General features: G+C 38.8%; 1 protein-coding gene across 6 annotated transcripts in view; it reads left to right on the forward strand.

The window, feature by feature from the left end:
* LRBA (LPS responsive beige-like anchor protein) overlaps positions 1-23787 on the forward strand; it is a 620528-nt gene that overhangs the window by 564669 nt on the left and 32072 nt on the right. For 5 of the 6 annotated variants that reach the window (XM_074377442.1, XM_074377438.1, XM_074377451.1 and 2 more), the window contains 4 exons: positions 7258-7347; positions 11586-11778; positions 15929-15991; positions 21014-21169. In XM_074377442.1, the coding sequence (XP_074233543.1) occupies positions 7258-7347; positions 11586-11778; positions 15929-15991; positions 21014-21169 (502 nt within the window). The remainder of the gene's footprint in view (positions 1-7257; positions 7348-11585; positions 11779-15928; positions 15992-21013; positions 21170-23787) is intronic. The other variant, XM_074377460.1, reaches the window with a different exon arrangement.

The following is a 23787-nucleotide window of genomic DNA, read 5'->3' on the forward strand; positions in this document are numbered from 1 at the left end:
ATATTTATTGAGCACCTACTGTGTGTCAAGCCCCCAGAAGCACAGAAAGACTTAGCAGTCTCTGGTCTCAAGGAGACTTAGAGTCTAATTGATAAGACAGAAATTAGACCAGTAACCAGGATTTTAGTCAAGTAGGTGGTTGGGGTCTGTGCACAGCGCTTCAGGAGCAACAGGGAGGGGCAGCAACAGTCTGGATGAGATCTAGAAAGAGATTCCCCAGAGTACAGAGATGCCTGAACTGAGTCTTAGAGAATGAGGAGGAGGCAACCACACACAGAAAAAGGGAATAGAAACATTAGGAAAACAGTGTATGCAAAGGCAGTGTGACAACTTACATCTCACATGCAGAGTGTGAGGGGGACAGTGTCAGGATGAGACTGGAAACATGGGAAGCTAGATGACTATTCATCTTACTTGTAAGTAGGTCGTAACATTTATTAAATGCTTACTTAACCTCAGCCAGACACTATGTAAAATCTTTTACGTACATGCTGTAATAATAACATCAAACAGTTACTGATATGTCAAGAACCATTCTACGTGTTTTATATTATCTCATTTAATCTTCACAACAACCCAATAAATACTTACTGTTATTATCACCATTTTTAGATGTGAACCTAAGGCATAGAAGGTTGAGTGACTTGCCAGAGTCACTCAGCTAATGTATGATAAAGCTAATCTTTGAACTGAGGCAGTCTGATCCCAGTGTCTGCATACGTAACCCCACTCTCCGGGGCCACCCCATGGTAAGGAATTTGATTGGAAGGAATTTAACTGGAGAAGTTACCTAATCAAATTAGCAACTGTAGGTTTAAACATCTCCTTACAGGTTCAGGTACGTTTAATCCTTCTGAACAAAATGAAGGCTGCTGGCTAATGTTTATAATTTCGGGTCATTTTTGATATTTTTGTTCTCAGTGTGGTTTTGCAGTAGACCTGAAAAAAATAAACTGCTTAAAGGCAGGCACACTCTTCTGTTTTCCAATAAATCTTTCTAGCACATTGCCTGAGTGTGCTGAGCCCCCCTTAAGATAACCTGAGGCCAAATGTGTTAATAATTATTGAAATTGACTAATGGGTACATGGGGATTCATTATGCTATTCCATAATAAAAACTTACCATAATAAATAAATTCTAAGAATATATCACCTGGGACCAAAACTCTCTAGGTGAAGGAGAGTTCATTAAACAGTTTAGGCATTTGGTAGAATTGATTAAGCTACTCTGTTACCAATGCACCTTCCTGAATGTTATACCTGTGTGTTTCCTGTGATTTCAGACCTCAGTTATGCCTAAAAATTTTCTATTGTTGTGTACAGAGGGCTGAGGGGAGGAGTGAAGAGAGAGTGATAAAATGACCTGAGGGGCTTTTTCAAATCACGTGGCCCCCAGGATTTCTCACTTGGTCCTTAAGAATCATGGCTGTAGGGAGAACCTGGTGTGTTGCCATGCCCTCAGGTATGCTGGGGGCTGAAATCTGAGAATGCCTGCCTTTAGCGACATCTTTTAGGACTTTTCTGAAAGACTCTCCTGATGTCTTTGCAGGAGCAGATATCAGCCCTCCCTGATCACTCCCGAGCCACCCCTTCGTTCCCATTTTGCCTTGTTTAGAACTGAGCTCATCTCCTGAGTTTGTTTTTGTCCCAGGACACCCCGAGATGAGGCGCAGGGGTCCAGGCGGGCTTGCTGTATCAGAGGTGCTCGGTAACCTTCGTTGCTGTGTGAATACTATGTGCAAGGTACTGTTCTCCCTGCTGCACAGCACTGAGCGATGCGATACTCTGACCGTATAGGGAATAGTTGCTGAGACAGACCAGGAATCTGCTAAAAGTTAAATAACATTGTAAGGAAGCCTGAATCAAGAGTGTCATTGGCAACATGAGTCGGCTATAAGATTTGGGAAGTATTACTCCCACAGGGTGGCACTCCAGCAGAGCCTTCTAGAAAGGGGTAGGACTAGAAAACTGAAGCTGAGGGTGACTAATCGAGGGGAGGCAGTGGCATGAGAGGAAATGTAAGGCAGAAGTGGCTGGTTATGTTTGTGGAAGAAAATCAGAAACACTGTACAGGGAAATGGATGAGGGAATAAAAGTTAGAGAGGTAGGAAGGCTTTCAGTGCCTAGCATTAGGCTTTTGTCTTTTAAGTACTGGCGAGTGATTGAAGACATTTGATCATGGGAAGAGTATACAAAGGAGAGTTTGGGAAAACTCAATTCCACAGGATACACTGAAGGAAGAAACTCAATTGCAAACAACAGTAAAGAGACTCTTCCAGTACTCAATACCTGGAATTATAAGGGACTTGGACTCAAAAAGAAGTGATGAATGTGAAAAACTTCATAAAAGAAGTGATTGGGTCTAGTGATTGATTACTTATGAAGGAAAGAGGTAAATTTTTTAAATGTTAGTAAGTTTCTGAGCATTCAAAAATAAAAGAGGAGTCTCACCCTTGACTGAGGAATGCTAGAATAAAATTAATTTTTCCAGATTTTAGAGTTGTTAATTTTAGGTGTGCTGAGACATAACACAGTGTCTATGGAAAGCCACCAGGCAAGCGTGTAAATGGATACTTCGTAGAAGTCGACAACCCTCTAGTTTTAGATTTGGAATCCTTCAAAGAGAGGCAAGATTTGAAATCATAACAGTAAAAAAAAAAAATTTATAGGACAGAACGTTTATATTGAGAAAATTGGAGTGTGAAAAGAGAACTTGCAGTGATGAGTTCATTTATGGATGAGAAATAAGAATAGAAGTTAGCAAAAGACAGAATAAAGGAGTAGGTTGGAGAACCCAGCTAGCATAAAGGCATGGAAGCCAGAGAGAATGTGAAGAAACCAGGGTGTGATCACCAGTGTAAATGGCTTTAGAGATTAAGATGAATGAAAATGGCGGATGAGTTTAAGAAACAACGAGGAGAGTCTGGAATTATCAGTTGACGTTATAAAGTGTGACTATAAAGATTTGAGATTATAGTCATTACTTTACAATCTTGTTCCATAATTTTCACCCTTGAAAAAGCCCTTCCTATTGTATTTTTATCACCATCCACTCACCACCACTCAGAGGTTAGTCAAGAAATAAAGCATTTGTGTCTAAGAGTTCTATAATATTTTTAGATGTCTTGAGGACTTGGAAAGAAAATTATTTAACCTATGTGGGATAATACAGCTTTTATTAACTGTCTTTGAGACAGAATAATCAGACCACTGTGTCCCGTGACTTGAAAAAGAAAGGGTCGGTAATGTGGAAATTCTGTTAAAATTTTAAGCCTTTTTTTAAGTGTTAAAAAGAGGAGATTGGTGTTTTTGAAAGTTGTCTCATCACCCATGTCATTTTCACTTCAGAACAATGTAAACTGCAAAGCAGGATATGTAGTATTAAGGCCAGGTACATTACATTTTTATCTGTCATAAAGGCAATGAAAGTCTTCGTACTTCTCTTTTATTCCCTCATCCAATTCCCTGTACGGTGTTTCCGATTTTCTTCTACAAACATAACCAGCCATTTCTGCCTCACATTTCCTCTCACACCACTGCCTCCCCTAGATTAGTCGCCCTCAGCTTCAGTCTTCTAGTCCTGTCCCTCTCTAGAAGGCTCTGCCTGAGTCCCACCTTGTGGGATAATGGCATTATTCTTAGTTTCTCTATGGTGGTTGGTGTTACTGACCATTGTGTCTTGGGAACTCTCATCTGTGGCTTCCACATCACCCTATACCCTTTTCACCCCCCACACCCCCTCCTCTGTCTTTTTATTACTGTTTTTTGTATTGGGGTTTCACGTAAAATTTCATTTGAAAAAGGAAGTCATTTCTGCTGCTTAAAAATACACACATATGCACAATGAGAGGGAAAGATCAAAAACCATTGACTTCAGTTTCTCTTGTATGAGTGACACCCAAGTCAGCACCTCTGATGTTTCATCTCAGAGCCAGACTGGGGCTTTCTTCTGCACATGGGACGTCTTGGCCTGGATAGATGGCTCTCAGTATCACTTCAGACTCTACATCTGACATAAAATGTACTGTCTTTCTCCTGCCAAGCCAGTTCTCCCTCGTGGAGACCTGTTTGTCCAGTCATTGCTTTTCTGCTCTCTAAACAAATGCAAGTTCAAAAGAAAAGAATTAGTGTTGTGTTTTCTCTTTTCTTCATTGTTAAAGTCATTGGTCTCTAAGACCTGTTGATTTTTCCTTAGATGATCATTCATATTTTTATCCCTTTCTTTCAAGTAACACAGCTTCCAGAAGGGCTGAGGTGTACAGTTCCTTACGCTTTGGACTGCTCTCTGAATCTCCAACCTCTCTGTCTCCAGGCACTTAGCCCTCCCTGTAGTATACTTTGAAATCCTGAGCCCGATTTCAGTTTTTAAAAATCATATATTTTTTTATCATTATCATCAACTCCTGAAGCGTTTCTTCCTTCCCAAGTTTAGCTGTGTTAAATGGGGATCACGCTGAACCCCAAACCTAACAATATGATTTTATTTAATGTCTTGTATGTGCTCGGGACTGTGCTAAGCACTTTATATGTATTATTGAATTTCCCAAACAATGCTATAAGCTAAGCATTACTATTATCTCTGTCTCATCACTGGGGAAACAGATTAAGCTGCGTGTTCAAAGTCACATAGCAAATAAATGGCAAAGTCAGGATTAGCATCCTGAATCATATGACTCAACAGGCCAAGTGCGGAAGCTGTCCGTTCCCCCCTCCCCTCTTTTTAATGGGGGAAAATGCACGTGAGCTATTGGGTAGGGACTACCCAAGGCAGCAGTCAAAGGAAGGGCACTGGCTTTGTTAACTTTTTAAAAGAGACTTAAGGTTCACATTCATAAAGCCAGTTATAAATCCATATATCATAACAGAATAGCCCTCTCACCTTCTTCTTTGCGTCTACCTCTAGGCTTCAAGCTGCCACTTTGTGATATATTTTCTTCCTCAAGATTGTCCCAGAGGTTGATCATAAACTGATTTCACCCCATCCAAAAATGTTTTAGATGCTGTTCTAAAATGATCCTAGTCTCTCTTCCTCACTTCCTATTGGCTCCTTCCCTTGCTTCTGAAGTCTAGGGCCAGCCTTCTCATCTACTGTATAAAACCAACTCTTGCCTAGCCGTGCTGCTCCAGCTGTGTCTGAACATGCTTTACTTTGTTCACGGCAGTGATGCTGACAATGATGTTGGTAATAGAGGTAACTTATTAATTCGTTCACCAGATTGTAAGCTGATGTTTTTCTGTGTGCTCAGTCTTATCCCTGGGCTGTGGCATCTCCCTGACAGATAAGGAGGAAGAGTACTTGATGGTTGAGAGTCTGAGCTATAGAATCAAGCTGCTTGGATGCAGATTTTGAGTTTAATTTAATTACTCCATTTAATTACTCCATGGGCTTGGACAAGACATTAAAGTTCTCTGTGCATTATTTTCCTTATTTATAAAATGCATATAGTAAACAAAAATGCATGTAGTTAAGTACTCACATCATACAATTTAAAGATTAAATGATACAAGATAGTAAAATCACTTAGAAAAGTTCCTGGCAAATAGTAAGTACTAAATAGAGTGTTGTTGTTGTTAGCAGCCCTCCGTGAATATTTGCTGACGGCATATTGAGGGATCAGTCTGTATTAATATGCACTTTGCTGTGATTTTTACATATATATCGTTTACTCCTTAATATAACTCTGTGAGGTGGGCGCTATTATGACCCACATTTTGCAGGAAGAAAATTGAAACGTAGGTTGAGTGACTTACCTGCGGTCACATGGCTTAGAGGTGGTGTGCAGTCAGGATGTGAACGTGGTCTGTGTGACTTCAGAACCCAAGCTCCCTCCGCCTACCACTCTCAGAGGTGCTTTCCAGGCTTTCCTGCATAAGCAAGTCATAGCACATTCCTTGACCTTATTGTACTGATTGCATCGAACTATTATTCAAACCATCCAAGTACCTGTGCCCTGCTTTCCATATTAAGAATACTTTCTTCAAGGGCAGAAACACTGACACCAAATTCTGCTGTGTACAGAGTTGTTGATCATTGAAATGACTGAATTGCTATCACTGTGTCTTGCAAGGTCATTGTAAAGGACTACTAATGATATCCTCATCAAATAAAACAAGGAAATTAATACTGGATAATGATGGTATTTCCCTGTTTATGATTTATTAATTGCCTAAAGTTCTACAGAGCGTATAAAAATTGATCACTCGTTTTCTCAGGGATTAAAAAAATAGCACGATGAACCTATATTTCCTTACACATATAAGGTTTTCTTCATCCTTTTGGGCCAGAAGTTATGAATATTGACTCTGTGGGGTATTGAAGTTGTCTTCGTGTATCTTTGCTTCCTTCTCCCACCTCATACATACTGTAGCATTTATTCATTCACCCAAATTTGGGCTCTAAGAGTAAAGAAGATAGATAAGGTCCTTGCTGTCATGGATCCTGTATTTTGGTGGGAAAAGACAGCCAAAAACAAGGAAACACAGAAAATCATTACAGATAGTATTCACCTCTGGCCTCTAACAGTCTCCATGACGAGAGGGTTCCTGGTGATCAGGGAGGGGAGCATCTTTGCTGGGTGGGCAGGCAGAGCCGTGGTCAGGAGTGTGCTACAAAGGGCCCAGGCACACGTCTTTGGAAAAGGGCGCACACACGTTTCTTATGTTCATTTAGTCCCTGGGTTAACCGGCTCATGCTTGGAGCAACATATGGCTTTGACTTTGTTGTTTAGCCACCTAGGTTCAAAGAGACTGTCAACAATAATGCTCTTCCTTTGGCAAAAGTAATAGCATCAAGCCATTTTCACAGGTGCTGTGGTTCTTCCTTCCTCTTTTTCTGCTTCCCAAGATGCAATGGGGCCTAGAATCAAAACAGCAGTAGGTTTTCTGTATACCTGTAAAAGATTAGCTTAAGTCATCAGGGATGATGCAAGCCGGGAAAAATAAAGGCTTGGGGGGGGGCAAGAAAACAGAGATGAAGCCAAAAAGGACAATTTCTGATTGTAATAGCTGGTTTCTGTTTCCTATCACCAAGCAAGAGAAGGTCTTGCAGGGTTTTAAAGGAGCAGCATCCACGGGACTGAAGAATGACCTCACCCTCGGTGCCCCTGCCAGGTGCCTTACCCCACTGTGAAAACAGGGAGTTGATTTCCAGCATGAAACAAGCCAGAAGTATGGAATGACATTTTCAGGTGACAGCTGTGGTTCTATTGCCTGTAATTAGTACCTCTTAACCCGCAAACCTGCCTGTGCCTTTTGCAGGCTGTCGAAGCTCAAATCCGAAGTTTTGGGCAGACACCTTCTCAACTCCTGATAGAGCCACATCCTCCCCGAGGGTCAGCCATGCAAGCGGTAAGTGCCACCTTCACTCCCCTCATCCCCTACTGCACTCTGAAACTATGCTTGACATTCGTAAGTCTTCCGTTGTGCTTGAGATTCTCCACCACACCTGCGCCTGTTCCTCGTATGCACTGTTTGTGAGCCTGCTAACAGCCAGCAGACAGCACATGCTGGCCTGGAACCTTCAGGAAGGCAGCCGCTGCTCCGGGGCTCTAGCATGTCATCGGGTCATGCTCTGTGCTGCAGAAATAAAAGGTCCATAATGGTCACATATCCTCACTGGAGGATAAAGACTCCGCACGTGAGATTGATAAGTTTTCTGGTTTGCTCCTATGAGTGTCTAGCTGCTGCTGCTTCTTTTTTTTTTTTTTTTAATTGTTTTTATTCTTGACATCCTAATGTTTTTCAGTTTGGGAGTTTTGAAAGTCAGCCTAATACATAGGCTATTGTTACTGAGACTCAGGGACCTTGGAGGAAAAACTGATGGTGTGATAGCCCGAATACCCAAAGCCTGCCTCTCCTTCCATGTGGTCTTCCATCATCAAGGAAGTTAGCCAAGGCCGCTCCCACAGTAAGAGCAGTGTCCCAAGAGAACATTTCCACAAGACGTCTCAAAGCTTGCTTTTGAACTCGCACGACGTCATTTATGCCACATTCTACTGGTCAAGGCAAGTCAGAGGCCAGAATCAGGACAAGGGAAATAGGCACCAGCTGTAATGTGCTGTTCTTCTGTGGTTCTTGAAATTTCAGCAGAGATATTCTTTAATGATCAAAAAAAAAAAAAAAAATTCAGCATAGTAACAAATACTGAATTGCATGATAAAAATAATTTTTTTAAGGTACAGGCTATAGGTAAACCTCAATAAAACAGGCTGCTTGTTACTGTTTTAAATTAAGAATAGGGAATTTGAAATTGGTTTCCATAAATATAATGAATAATTTAAAATAGATTCCGGTTCCCTGTTGTGGCTTAACATGGTGCAGTTTTGAGAGATGCTGGGAAGGAAGGAGTAGCAGGGAGGAGGGCCAGGGGTGCAGACATGGTCCTTCCTGCCGTGGCTTGCTTTCTTCCTGTCTCTTCTCATTTTTCCTTCTTCTTGGTGTCTTTTCCTCTTTAGCCCTTTGTCATCTATTCTTCCAAGTCGTTCCCCTCTTTTTTCTCTAATTATATGAATTGGCCATTATTGTAAACTACAAGTGTTTAAAAAATTATTTGCATTGCCTTTCCCCCTGAATGTTTTTTTAAGCGGGTGAAGTCAGATTTAGCAAGAACAATGGAAGATAATGCCATAAAAATAGTAAGAATGATTTATGTTTGGGGTTTGGAATTAGTTTTAGTAATAGCCTGTCGATGAGACGCAGGCTGGCTAATGGAAGCACCTCCACTGCTCCATTGACTTTCTACCTGGGTCACTGCACAGCCTTGGTCACTGGGGCCAAGAGGGAGTTCCTACCGCCAAGCCTCTGTCCTCGGCGGAAGGATTATCGGTTCACCGAGCCAGATCAGCTCCGCTGTCCCTGGGCTGGGAGCGCAGGGAAGGCACACGCTCCCTGGAGGATGGGAGGCCGTCTTCCCCATTGTCTTTATCCTCTGAATCAAATACCTGAACTCCTTTTCAGACTCGTACAAATGGTGTTTTTACTCTTACATGTACGTGGGTGGGAAAGAAAGGTGTGTTAGAAAGAAACCAGAGTTGTCAACGAGTGCGCGCTTAATCTGGGAAAACCGAATGAAATCTGGCTGGCTGCTTCCTACTTCTACGCCAGGCGGGGCTCGCAGAGGCACAAGACCGAAGAGGGTGTTTTACTTCTCCCCCCCATACTTGACCAGTTGTCCTGCTCGTCCATCACCCTAGCCTAGCCCAGTGTGCTGGGCCGTGCTTTTTCCTGTTTCCAGTGCTCCTTATTCCACACCCCTTAGCCAGGGGTATGATGGAGCTCCCCAGGGAGTGCCCTGCTGCTTGCCTGCACTGGGAGCTTAGGAGGAAGCACGGGAGGAGCCTGGAGAGAAGGCGCCCTGGAAGGATGCGGTGGACCATTCTGGACGTGGTGTTTGCGGCTCTCTCTGCAAAAAGGGCTTGTCCTTGCCATGTGGCCAAGAGTTGGCCCACTAGAGTCACTGTGTAAACAAAACATTCTTCCTATACGTTAGAGATTTTTCTGTGTTTTTTTAAGGGCATAAACATTGGAATTATTGAATTTGAGCCTGATTGTATTTACAGTATGAGCTGTTAAGCTCAGAAATATGTATCAACTTCCTTTCAGTGAGACTGCATGATGTATGTTGTACTCTGACTTTCTCCGAGTTTATAAATTGACTTTAGTAAATATTATTTAAAGAACCTACGCCATTGAAAAATAAGGTTTGATGCTCCAGGATGACGTTCCTTTCCTTTTCCCAGGACGTCTTCACAGCTAACTTATGGGATATTTTGTTGATTGTTGCTCATTGTTTCTCATTTTCACCCAATTTTTACATAATTCCTTAAAACTGTATAAAAGGTTCTTTGTTTGACAAAGATTACTTATTGATGTCAGAGATTTTAAAAATCAAAGGCTCCAAATGTTTATTAATTGTGTTTAACTACCATTCAGATGAGTGCCCCCATCAACTGTCACTGCACCCCAACATACACACACACGCACACACACACACGGCAGAAATTAAAGCCACCTCGTGCTGCGTTAAGTGCATGAGCCATAATATACACCAGGTGTAGTAATTAGCAGGCACATGAAGGCTGCCTATTTGTCTGGTTTTGCTGCTGTTGCTGTATCCCCCTGTGTTTTCACACCATCAGATAGTTGGATTTAATTGAGGCCACATCAGATGAGGCATTACTGACACCTTTAATTGAATGAGCATCCAGGGAGGATTAACTCATAATATTGATTGGCTTTTAGCCACTTGCTCAGAAGGGTGTCTGGGTAGCTTATTAGTTGCCTTTATTTACACCTTTATGCAAAGAGTGCAAATAGGAATTCTTAGTGCAATATGTTTTTCTAAGTACTCTTAATAACTTTTTTAAAAGGACTGATAATAAAAATGCAAATGTATTTAATTTTTTATTAGCAGTTCGGAATAAATATGTGTTAAATATATGTGGCTGCCCATTTCCATATACCTGGTGTTTTGAAATATGGCAGTAGGAAAGCCACCAGAAGTCCTTCATCAAAGTGTTTCAATTCTGAATGATACTAATCAGCTATTAGAAAATAGACATGGTAGAAGGGAACTGCCGAAAATGGACTGTAATTACTGCAGGATAGCAGAAACACTGCTGCAAAGTATAAATAAAGCCGATAAATCAGAGTGGTGTTATATATGTCTTAGGTTATGACATATGGTTTGTAGGAATGTTCTAAATCCTTAGTCGTCTTCTAGATTTATTTTGTTGCTAGTGATTAGAACAGACAGTATTTTGTTTAACATTTTCAATTACTTTCTGCTTTTCAAAGGAGAAATCAAAAGTCTTGAGCTTTAGTTTCTTTAGTGAGAGGGAGGAGGGGCCTCTAGCTAGGGATTTCTCTTTATCCTTAGCTAGAGCAGAAAGCAGTGGCATTTGCATTATAATAGGGCAGTGTTTATGACTTGGTACACTATATAAATATATTGTTTTTACAAGTACATTTAATTATATATTACTTTGAAACACTTTTATAATTAAGTTGGTGTATTGCGTTCATAAATTATTTCTCTACTGTAATAATACATGCATGCTGTACAACTGTTGTTTATAAATATATTTTTAAATTAATTACCTCTTTATTTAGTTGTCAAAATCTTCATGCTAACGCAACCCAACTTTTGACGTTCTTTGGAAGTTACCTCTGCTTGCTTTGTACCTACTGCCTCCTCTCATTCCTTTTTTAACTTGTGTGCTTAACACACAGTAGCAATTGGAATGGCTTGACACTATCCCAAATATTTCGCCTATTTAAATCTAAATTGGATCATTCTTTTAGTTCTTCATGGGAATGGGGTAGGTAAGGGAGTTCATAAAATTTATGGATTCTTAAAGTGTTTTCGTTGATGTATTTTACTTCAGTCACTGAAAAATTCAAAACGACCTGCATGAAAAATAAACACATTCTAAATGCTGTTTCTATAAGCCTTTATGCTCACTGGGTAGCTCTTGCAACCTGTGTTAACGTGGTCTTCCTCTTCTTTTCCTGCACCCTCTTTCTTCCTTGTCTTTCCTTGTCTTTTCCTTCTTGTATATTTGGGTCTTGTCTTGCCCACTCAACAGTATCTCCTCCTGCAGAGTCCGTTGATGTTCACAGACCAAGCTCAGCAGGATGTTATCATGGTCCTAAAGTTCCCCTCCAACTCCCCTGTCACTCATGTGGCGGCCAACACCCAGCCTGGGTTGGCAACTCCTGCCGTGATCACCGTCACTGCTAACAGGCTGTTTGCCGTCAACAAGTGGCACAACCTTCCCGGTAAGTAAAGAAATATCATTACAAGGCACAGTCAGGGCAGCATGCCATACAAAGCTGTTATAATACCTGCCTGATAAATATATTATATCTCAGTCAAAACGTTTACTACTTTGAAAGGCTTAAAGAAGTCCCCTCTCAGGCATATAATACAAATGTTAAAAACATAAACTATTCTTGGCATCTGGTGATTTGTCTTTATTACTTGGAGATAAATGTTATTTCTCATATAATGATATTCTATACTGTGTCCATAAGTAGTATGTATTTATTTATCAATCTGTTGTGGATGATAGAAGAAATGAACACACACAGTACACAGCCAAAATATGGCAAGCCCATAAGCACATTCTGTTCTTTCACTTAGTGCCGAATAGTTAGGGTAGCTAATGGCAGGATACTGAAATATCCATGAAAATCATAAACTGTCAAAATTTAAAGAGACATGAGGGTTCATATAGTCCAGGCCTACATTTTCCCAATGAAGACACTGAGCCCCAGGGAGCTTGCCTTGTTCAGTATCACATATGGCCAGTCAGTGGCAGAGCCAGGTTTGAACCCAAGTTTTCTAACTCAAATTTTATGATCACCCTGCTGTGATTTATTGCCTCTCATTAGAACAGGAATGTTGGGATCTGGATTTAGCACTGTTCTTTTTGGCCACTAGTTAGAGATTCTTTTTTTAACGAAGGAAAATCTTTTAAAGTCCTGGAGATTATAGGCTTTTTGCCCCCAAGTCATTGTTTTAGGTAGGAAGTTAAAAAGATAGATTTTAATAGTCTGTTAACTTGCTATTAAATCTGTAAAGTGTGCATAAAGCATTCCCCATTATAATACCTGAAATGGTTGCAAAAATATAAATTCTTGAACATTTAATTGCCAAGTTAATATGCAAGAGCTTTTAGAATGAGACAGAATTGAATTGACATTCAAACAAAAACTTGGTGCACTGACCAAGCTCAATGAGGTATCATATTTATCATGAAGAATCTGTGGCTGGTATCAGAATTTATTACATATAGCTATTTTCCTGGCCATTCACAACAAAATGAATGCCAATGTTATATTAGAGGATAGATTTTATAAATAGTGGGAAGGTGAAGATCAAGGCAGATATAATGTCTCTATTATTAGATCCTTTTATTCCTTTTTCTTTAAGTGAACTTATCTTTACAGAAGTAAATGTGTATGCAAATGACATAGTTTGGGACTAAAGATTATAATTTGATTAACAAATGTGATTTTTTTGTTTCTTTGTTTCTGTAAATACCACTTATTAGAAGAAAAACGTGTTGCTGGTGTGTTATGTCACATATACCAGAGGAGCTACCTGCACTGTGTGCAGTTACCCTTGGGGCTTGCCACAAGTACCAGTGTGACTTCAGGGCTCCACAAATGATGCTTACCTGGGTGGCTGTGGCAGCTCTGACAGCCTCTTCAGTTTAAACAGAGTGACAGTATATGTGAGGGGTGACAGACCTTTTCAAGCGCTTACAAGCCCTGGGCACTCTGGGCCTCCTACCTGTAGTCCAGCCCAGCAGGAGCTGGCTCAGCAGGAGCTGAGCGCAAGCAAAGGGCTGCCAGGTCTCCAGCTGATGCTCAGTTGTCAGACTCCCCTGCTCAGCACTGATGGCTGCGCTGCTGACACTCCCCTTTGGAGCAAACCCATTTCCCTGCCTAGAAGGCTGGCTTCCCTTAGCACTTGAGTGTCAGCTGTTGTTTTCCCTACTTCAGTTTTTCTAAAGCTCTGCAAAGTGCTTTAGGGGTGGCATCCTTCTGCTGGAGTTCCACAGATAGTATATCCACCTGCTCTGAGCCCAAGCTCACTTTCCTGTAAGATAAGAGCTTGGGAGACTGAATGTGTTTTGCCAGTTCTTTACCTAGAATTCTCCCCAGTGAGCCTTCTTTGGGTCTATACCTTGGGTCACTAGTGGTTCTGTCCCCAGCCTCTGGCTTTACAGTACAGCACAGCAACTCTTCACCAGATAAATACAGAGAATGATAACATGTGGTAATACACAGGTGATTATCTTCCTACAATGCGACCTTGAATTCTCAGCTACACCTCCACCTAGATGTATTAAGCTTCCATTTTATTAAATCTATGCCTTGTTTCAGGTATGTTATGTTTACTTAAATCTGATCTTTCATCCTATCTTGTACTGCCTTTACCTGTCAGTATGCCTTGATTTAAAACAAATGTCAAAACTCCCTAAGTTTTTCTTCAATGACTATCAAATTCATGTTACACTTTTTTTTTTTTTTAAGTTTAGAGTCTGGTTCTTTTCTGAGATTTTGTGATTTCCAGAGCTTGTTCCTTAGACAGCTAGCTCCTGTCACTGTAGTGTCTGAGTCCTGATTTAGGGGGGGAAAAATCTTTATCCTTCCTGTCTCATTCAAAGGACCTATAGAATCTCCGAAAAAATTAAATAATGGCAGCTCATGTTATAGAGAGTCTTCTAGGTTCTAACTACTGTTTTAATCACTTCACATGTACTGACTCACTGAACCCCTCGACAACCTTAGGATGTAGGTTCTGTATTTAGGTTGAACCATATGAAATTGCCATTTTTATAGGTTAAAATGTCAGGTATGGTGGGTTCATGTGGTTTAACTTAACCCATTTTATAGATAAGGAAACTGAAACACCAAGACGACATAACTTGCCCAAGGTCACACCGGCAGTTAGTGGCAGAACTGGGATTTGAGGAGTGACCAAAGACGGTTAGTTTCCTAAATCTCTTTCACTGACAGCTTGGTTTTAATGTTTCTATGATCCCAGATTCTCAGAGACATAGAGATGGTAATCGGCAAAGACAATTCAGTAAAAGAGTGAGTTATATGGCTTCCGCTCTTTAGCTACATTAATTTCTTGTACATACTCAATTATAATTTTTAGTGCTGGTATTGTACTTAGATATTTTATCAGAATTAATGATCTTCCAAACATCCTTGAAAAGTTGGTATTTACTAACAGGGGAAATGCTGACATTATAAATTTAAAACTGTTCTAATGAAATCACTGGAATGGATCCCATTTTTATTTTCAGCCCCTCAAGGACAGTGAGAAAGAGTTCTTAAAATCGCATGCTGTTAAGCAGAGCTCTGATGCCAACCAAGCAGTAGTTTAAATGCTTATGAGTCTATAAACGGCAGATACTGACCAGGGTGAATGGCTGAGTCATTTGAGGAAAATAATTTGGAGAAGGGCCCAGAATTTAACTATGAGAATTACAAAGCTGAAAAGATCATTTATTCCACACCCTTCATTTTGGGGTTTATGATTTCCCTAAAGTTTCACAGCTGGCCAGTGGCAGCTCCTGGTTCCTAATACCCTTCCTTCCTCTCTACCTAAAGCCCTTCTACCTTTCACAGGGAAACAGCCTACAGAATCTCTTTTCAGTTACAAAATAAGTATGCCTGATTCTTAGAACCATTTTGAGAATTAAACTATTCTTAGTATGGATTGATTTTTGTTACTGATTTGCTTCTCAGAGTTTTTTTTAAGTGGAAACCATGGAGATATTAAATATTAATAAAACTTTCAAAAAAAACCTCAGTCAGACCTTTAAGAAAACATTTCAGCCAAATGCATTTAACTAAAACATTTATCTGCAGATAGCTTTCTTTATTTTTATTCAAACTTTCAATTGATTGATTTGAAGTGATGGATGAAACATTAAATGTTCCTTGACTTAGAGCTTTCCCTTTCTCCATCATAAATTGGCGTTTTTGTGGCTCCTTTGTGCTGCAGCATTCAAAACTGCCTTTTTAAGAAGTAACAAAAAAATAGTATTTGCTACAGTCAGCAGATGGTTGTCACATTTTGTTTTCAGCGCGCTTTACCACTTAATTTTGTTTTGTTGCGGCATCAGAGGTTGCCAGTCAAGCATCTGCTATAGCTTATGGCCCAGGACTGCAACCACTGCTGATGGCACATGTTCAGAACAGCACTAATCTAAAATAAATGTTTAATAAGCTAGCCACAAAAGCTGGATTTTTTTTTTCTTTCAATTTCACAAAACCATACAAGACAGAGTTTGGAGGTTGGAAACAATTCTATATGAGATTTGACTTAGGCATTTTAATGTAGCTTAGTATATGAGGAATAATGCTTGCTTTTTTTTTTCTTTTTATCTTTTGTGAATTCCAGCTCATCAAGGTGCTGTACCAGACCAGCCATACCAGCTGCCAGTGGAAATCGATCCTCTCATAGGTCTGTCACTTCCTTCTCTCTTTGCGATTCATTAAGCTCTGTATGGTGGCCCTGAAGTGTAGATTACAGTTGTTTTTCACTTGCTGGTTGCTGGGAATGGAATTTTCCTGATAAACCATTTGCATGCAAATTGGAATGCAATGAGCTGTGGCTATGCTGGTATTTCATCAACTCCCCCTCGTTGGTTTGCCTAATTTGAACAGGCCTAGGACGCGTGTCACTGAAAATTAATATGGATGCTGTAATAATGTGTGATTGAGAATGCGCATGAAGTACTGTCAGGATAATATTGGATCTTTTCATCACTCAGACTTGTTGATGAGCAGGAGCGAGGCACGTTATGATGGATTGGTGCACCAGTAATGCGATGGAGCGCCTTTGCTAGGGAAATTTTCATAATAACAGTGGGGTTCTTAGCAGCACTGTGTTGTGAGAAATAAAACTGTAGTGCCAGGGTTTCATCATTAAAGGAGATCAATCCTTTCTTCCTGGACCCTCCGTTCAGTCTGAGGGGATTAATGTGCAATTGCAGAGCAGTTTCAAAGTTGAAATATATTGCCCAGCCAATGGCAGTGTTAAGATATTTGTATTCATTTTCCTGGGGTCCTACAGCCCAATAAATTGCCATTGGAGGTTAAATTTGTTCAGGGAGGGGAAAAAAAAACACAAAAGGAGACCAGAAAGAGCCATTGGGATGAAATGAGCATCTGCAGCAGAAAACTTAGATTTAAGTGCTGTTGAGCTCTTCCAGTAGGTTAGTTGAAATCTCTAGTTTAGCATTTTTCATCCTATAGTGAGGATTTCAAATGTGGCTCCACTAAGAATGTTAAGCCTTCGTACTGAAGATGCTATTCAGTAACTTTTAGAATAAAAAACTCAACTGCCTAGCTGTAGAGATATGCCAGTGGCATGGATGTCTGGCTTACAATTTTGTCAAATCTTCCTGGCACAAATAAATCTGTTAGTATTTTTAAGTTTTTAGATAAAGCTTATGAATAAGCTAATTTAGTATTTTAAAATTCAAGGTATTCAAAAAAAAAAAAAAACTGAAGGTGTTCCCTATGTGCATGTCACCTTTTTTGTCTCTAACACCATTATTTCAATAGTGAGCTAAATGGTCACCATTTGCAGAAGATTTATCAAGATGAGCTAAATATGAGCTCAGAACTAAGTCATTTATCATTTCCCCAAGTATAAGCAGAGATCTAAGCAGTAACTATCTCTGTGAAAGATAATTAGCACCCTGGTTCCTAAATCTTGTTTTGCATTGAACAGATATGATTTACTATATATTTTTAAAAAATTAAATTCCCCCTTTGATAAAGTTTTAAGAGTCAGGAAAATAATAAAAAAACTCTTTTGCTAAGCCACTTAAAGCATGATTTCTGAAATATAGAATCATCATTTGTCTTAAAACTTGACAATGACTATCCTACAGTATAAAATCTTAATTAAATGAATTCAGAAATTGTAACCCTTTCGACCAGGTATGGGTGAACTTTTTTGGTAAAAGGCCAGATAGTCAATGTTTTAGGCTTTGCGGGCCATAAGATCTCAGACACAACTACTTAACTCTGCTGTTGTAGCACAAAAGCAGCCACAGGCATTATGTAAACAAGTGAGCGTCGCTGCACCCCAATAAAACTTTATGTACAAAGCCAGGCACAAGCCAGATCTGTCCTGCGGGCCATGGTTTTCTTCCATGCTCTAGATCATTGGTCATCAGACTGTTTGCTCCTGCATCCCCTAAAATAATTGTTTCAGACCATGTACCTTCTCACATTTGTCAAGTTGACATTTGGAAGTTTAAATGTGACATCATCACAAGTGTAAATAGTTGCAGAGGTTATAATTTCTGGCATCGTGTACAAAATTTTAAATACACATCCAGTAGGATCTAAATTTGAAGTGAATTGTTACTTTGCATTTTCTGTTTTTAAAAAATGCCTTAAAAAGCTTTTTAACATTTGAAATTTTATTTGTTCCTTTCTCATCTTGAATTTAGATTTTCATTCTCCCCTCCTTACTCAATTTTAACTTTAGAAAATTGATTACCCTATTATACTGTTTTCAACAATAAAAATATGTATGTTTATTTAAATGTTGAAGTTTCTTGTGACCCTAAGGCTCAGCTCTTAAAAAATTGATCTGCATTGAGTTATTACAAATATTATTAAAACACTTATTAAACTTATAAATTTTAATAAGCAGTATTAAAAACCAAATTTATTAGAAATAGGAACTATAGCTTTAATGAAGTGGATGGGGCACCCCCCCGAATTAGCTCACATATATATGGATATATATTATTTGTTCCTGAATGAGACAGAATTTGTCAACAGTTCTATCCTAATTTTTTGTTTTTTTATAAATGGAAGCTCTGAGAAATGTTACTTACATAAGAAAACAGATGGGGAAAGAGTTTTGTTTTAACAATGTCATTTAGATCTTTGAACTCTTTCTGAGTTATGTGACAAAATTCAGAGTGATCTATTATTAAGAATTATTTTTATAGGCTGTCATTAAAAGATCATTTTAACAATCTATCACTGAACTTATTTTTAATGATCTATCAATTGACAACATGATTAGATCCTCCTTCCATTTTATTGAAAGCAATGAATTGGAAACCACCTGCCCTGAAAAACGTTTTGATACCTAGGCATTCCCTTTCTAGCATCACATCAGTACCTTGAATTGTCCCTTTATTTGGCTCTCAAGAGATTTTTATACCCTGAGGTAAAGCCCCATAGTTAGATTCTGTCTAGTGGAGCAAAAGCGTGCAGAGGGGGAGGTGAGAAAGAAAAACTCACAGGAGAGTTCTCAGGCAAATCTGTTTCAGGCAAGAGAACATATGAAAGTTGAGGAACTAGAAATTGATTCCCTTCAAACCATCTGTGCCTGTGTATCCCATGGGAAATCTTATATCCACCCCTCTACGGGTGTGCATGCCCCAGTTTGGAGACTGCTTATCTAGACAAATATACCTAATTTTCATCAAATGAAAATACTTTCAGTACTGAATCTCAGGAGGTTTACTAGAGAAAACAGTGAGATAAGGAAAGGCCGTTGTGAGATACATAGGTTATATAGATTAGGTGGGATGGATGGATGGATGGATGGATGGATGGATGGATGGATGGGGGGGTTGCAATATTAAATTATAACTAAGCACTTGTTTGGAAAATAGTTCATCTGAACACTGAAGGGGCATCAGCCTTTACCCACGGGTACTTTGTGGTCATTCCGTTCAAAATGATGCCCATGCCCAGATCTGTCAAATTAGGTCCTCCCAAGAGATCATGCCAAGAAAGACCAGTGAAAGTTTATACCACAGAAGCGAAAGTCATATAAACATTGACAAAATAAACATTTTTATAATTTTCATGTGGAATGAAGCACTGTAGTCACCAGTCTAGGAAATACTACATAACTCGGTTTTAATTGCTAGGTTTCTTGGAATTAAAAAAGCTAAATTGTGTAACACAGCTTCCCTGCAGTGAGATGGCTGCTGTCTCTCTGTGATACACTGTGATACCCATAAAAGCTTTTTTCATCTGCCAGCAACTTCCCGTTGTGAGGAAGGAGGGGGAAAGGGGTCCCCAATCAGATTCCTACCCTTTTTACTACTGATTTCACTTTCTAGCCCATGAATCTCCTCAAAGTACATGAAGCCTCTGGTCTAATAATCTTATATGGTTAAGTTGTATAATCAGACAGTAGCAGAATTTTGCAGTATTTCACATGTATATAATATATAGTATATGTTTGCTGTGCTGTATATGCCGTGAGGCCAGGGGATATTTTATTCTCTGTACTCCAGCACAGCACTGGACAGTATTTCAAACACTTTTTTCTTCTGTATTACTTTCTGAGCCTTCTACTGAATTGGCCACATTAACTTAATTATTACATAACAATGAATATAAGAGAGATCTTTTTCTATTTTAAATGTTTATCAACAATGCATCTATATTATTTTTTCCCTAAAAAGTGAAGACTATGGTACAAAAAGCATAATAATCAGATGCAGAAATTAATTTTGTTTGTTCTGATTTCTGTTGGCATCAAGTTTCTTTAGCCATGTAAGAACCATTATTTGTATTGGAAAGTTGGTGGTGAAATAACTCTCAGATCACTAGACATAAAGCTTTCTCTGGTTGGCTTCAGAATGCCAAAAACAAGCATCTCAGTGAAAATTCCTTTGCTGATAAAGACATACTTGATAGTGTATTTCTAGAGGATTATTACTCTTCATATGTGCACAATGTTGCTCTGTGTCTGACCTCGTGCCTTGTGACAAACCCCATCTCAGGTGCTCTGTAGCACTTTGAAAACACACTGCCAGACTGTCTTGTTTTATTGCTTACAGAAGTAGGAAGAAAGTGGCAGTGTGCTGTGCTTTGACTTTTTCAATTACAAATATCTTTAATAAATTGTCATTCTACCCTTTTGCTTACATGCAAGTGCAGCTGTAAACGGGGGAAACAGGAGTTCACATCTAGTTAAAGACCTGTTAAAGTCAATGTAGTCCAAGATGCTACAATTTTTCAAATGTATGACATTTAAATTCTACTATCTCTTCCTTGTGACAAAAAGTTAAAGGTAATAGATTGTCACAACATGAATCCATTCTCATGACAACAGATATAATGAGATTGTCAGAAACACAAACCTAACTGTGATGCAATCTGGAGATTCTAATCTAGTTTGGTCCTGCCCAAGAGCTAGATGGCATGTTCTGAGAATTGTGTACCACGGATTTTAAAATCATAGGATATTATTGTTTCTTTCCTTGAGGCAAGATTTCCCACTGAGCTGCTGAGTTTGGCTACTCACATTCTTCCAACAACAGGATGTGTTTTCCTCCTTGGGTTTTATATTTAAAATTAAAGAGCAAATATTATTCTGGATTATGTTGTCTCTCCTCCCTCATCCCCAACCCCTAGTGTGAAAAACTGTAGGATTTCTTTGCATGTGTGGGTTTAGTAGGCTTTTTTGTCCCTTCCTCTGTTCTCACAGCCAGCAACACAGGAATGCATAGGAGGCAAATCACCGACCTTTTAGACCAAAGTATTCAAGTCCATTCCCAGTGCTTTGTCATCACTTCGGACAACCGCTACATTCTCATCTGCGGCTTCTGGGATAAGAGTTTCCGCGTCTATTCTACAGACACAGGTAACCCTGTCATTTCTTCATCAGTGAACTAAAGTTTATGACAGGTAGCGTGGACAGACTTAGACTGCTTACTCCTCTTCTTCCTGCCAAAAGTTACAGAATTCTAAAATTTTGTAAAATAAAGACAGTTTTCCCCCCTTCAAGTAATAATCTACTCGACAGTCCATTCATAAATTAACTTGAGAATGTTTTTAAGGCAGTTTTGTGTAGGTTTGTCTCCCAAGCGTCATACTTAACAGAATGAATGATTCATTTTGAAAATGTATCCTGGTATGTAAATACCATATGCATAATCTTACAGCAAGTGCACGTACGGAGTGTAGGTGTATTTCCTCACGTTAGTATTATTAAAAGATTTTTTTCTTACTGGAAATTCTCATTAAGTGTATTTCTTGGGAGTGCATATCTTGCTTCCACCCAATTCTGCGCAGAATCTTGCTGAAAGCTATACCATCATGAAGGAAAGTAGCTGACTACTGATTTTATGGGTGATGGGAGCTCGTTAAAAAATTTAAGTCTACATATTCACTTGCACACATCTCCGTAAGGAACAAACCAAACTCGAATCAGTATTATTACAGGATATCCAGTTCAGTAAATGTTTATGAAAATTTTTGCATATAAGAAATTGAAAACGAAAAATTTAATGGAGTCTTTTTGAAATATTTTAGAAACTGTTAGAGGATGCTATAAACTTACAATAAATATGTAGTTGTATATTTAAAATAATTAAAATTAGATATTAATGCATTAGAACTGGATAGATACTATGGAAGTAGACTAAAGCAAAAATCTACAAATATCTTGATTAAATGTGGGAATAGGAAATTTATAAAAATTGACACTTCTAATTATATGTTTTACAGCAACTCATCCTTCAGTCATATTAATAATCTCTATAAAATATGTGAATGAGTCCATGCTCCTGCCTTAATAACTATAGTATATTGAAAAATTAGTTCTCAGTTACTCAAGGAGTTTGCGTTAGGCGTATTTTGATGATAGTGTTATAACCTGGCAATCAGAAAGTAGGGAAAAATAGTTGTTTTTACGCATGGTCTTGTTTAATTTTTATTTTATGGAATTGTTGATCTAATTTTCTTATAATCTGCATTTTTATTCTGTAGGTAGGTCCAGAAAGAAAACATCAGTTTTCAAGTCTTTCTCATTCCTTGGGCTTTTTCTAGATGTCTAGGTCTATGAGATTGATTACTCCTGAATGTAAAACTCCTCTAGAATTCTTTAAACATACCATAGGGATTGCTGAGTTTTCCTAAAATACATTTATTATTGTAATGAATTTTCTCTGATTTAATAATCCAGTTTAAAATTGAACCTTCTCTTACACCATTATGGTAGAGACAACCTTAGCATTATTTGACCTCAAATTGTGCTCCCTTCTTGCACAAACTTTCACACTTAGATTATTACATCCTCTCACAAGGTTTTCTTAAACATTCTTTTAGATTACCTACTGTTTTTTATACATTAAAATTATTTTAACAATTTAATAAGTGCTGCCTGTTTGTACTCAGCTTCTCCCTCACCTCAGCCTCTTCACAACCACTGGTATGTTGTTTCTTTGTTTTGCTCTGGGGTAGGTAATTCGGTTTATTTATCATTTATTTTAATGGAGGTACTGGGGATTGAACCCAGGACCTCGTGCATGCTAAGCACACACTCTAGCACTGAGCTGTGCCCTCCCCTTGCTACATTCTTCATCTCTATAATTTTGCCTTTCCCAGAATGTCATAAAAAGAGATCAGATATTATGTCAGTCTTTGGTTTGACATTTGAGGCTTTTTGAGTTTGTTGACATTTCATATCATTTTAAAAGACATTGAATGTGAATATTTGTAAAGTAAAGCTAACCTCGCTTTTATATAATACGAATAATTAAGATAATTCTGATAGTCACACATTCTGTAGAATTTACAGAATTCCTTCTTTCACTGACACGATATCATGTTGGCCTCACCTGTGAGATGGACAGAACAGGTGTCCTTAGCCCCGTTTTTCAGATGATGAAACTGAGGTTTAGGAAGGTTAAGTAACTTGCTGAAATTTGTATAGATAATGGTACTAGAACTGAGCATTGGAGCTAGATCCTCTGACTTCAGATGTGATGTTTTTGTGATTATACCATGTCATCTCACACAGGTGTTAGCTGTTTAAAAACTAGGCTTCTAGTATATCTGCCATTTTACTTTAGACCTAATAAACTAGATGACTTTCCTTCCACTCTTCTCAAAAGCCCTCTACTTTACTGTGTTTTAAAATGTGCACATGCACTTGTGTGTGTGTGTGTGAAACATTTTCATAAGCAGCAGCCTCATTTTAAACTTCATTTCAGCAGGACTGACTTAGCATGTACACTAAAAACATTTATACTTGCCAGAAAAGTTGTGGAAAAAAAATCTCAAATGCTAGTCCTAATATCTTTCTTAATATCTCATATACAAACTCGGATGCTAGTTTTATTTAAAATTATTTGTTAAGGTAAATATGTTTGAGTTATAATAATAGGAGTAGTCAATATTTTCTCCTAAGTTTGGCAGAAAAGCAGGGAAAAATTGTATGATCAATAATATATAATGCCAAAGCTATCACAAGTGTTG

The sequence above is a fragment of the Camelus bactrianus genome, chromosome 2, assembly GCF_048773025.1.
Source record: "Camelus bactrianus isolate YW-2024 breed Bactrian camel chromosome 2, ASM4877302v1, whole genome shotgun sequence".
Taxonomy (NCBI): domain Eukaryota; kingdom Metazoa; phylum Chordata; class Mammalia; order Artiodactyla; family Camelidae; genus Camelus; species Camelus bactrianus.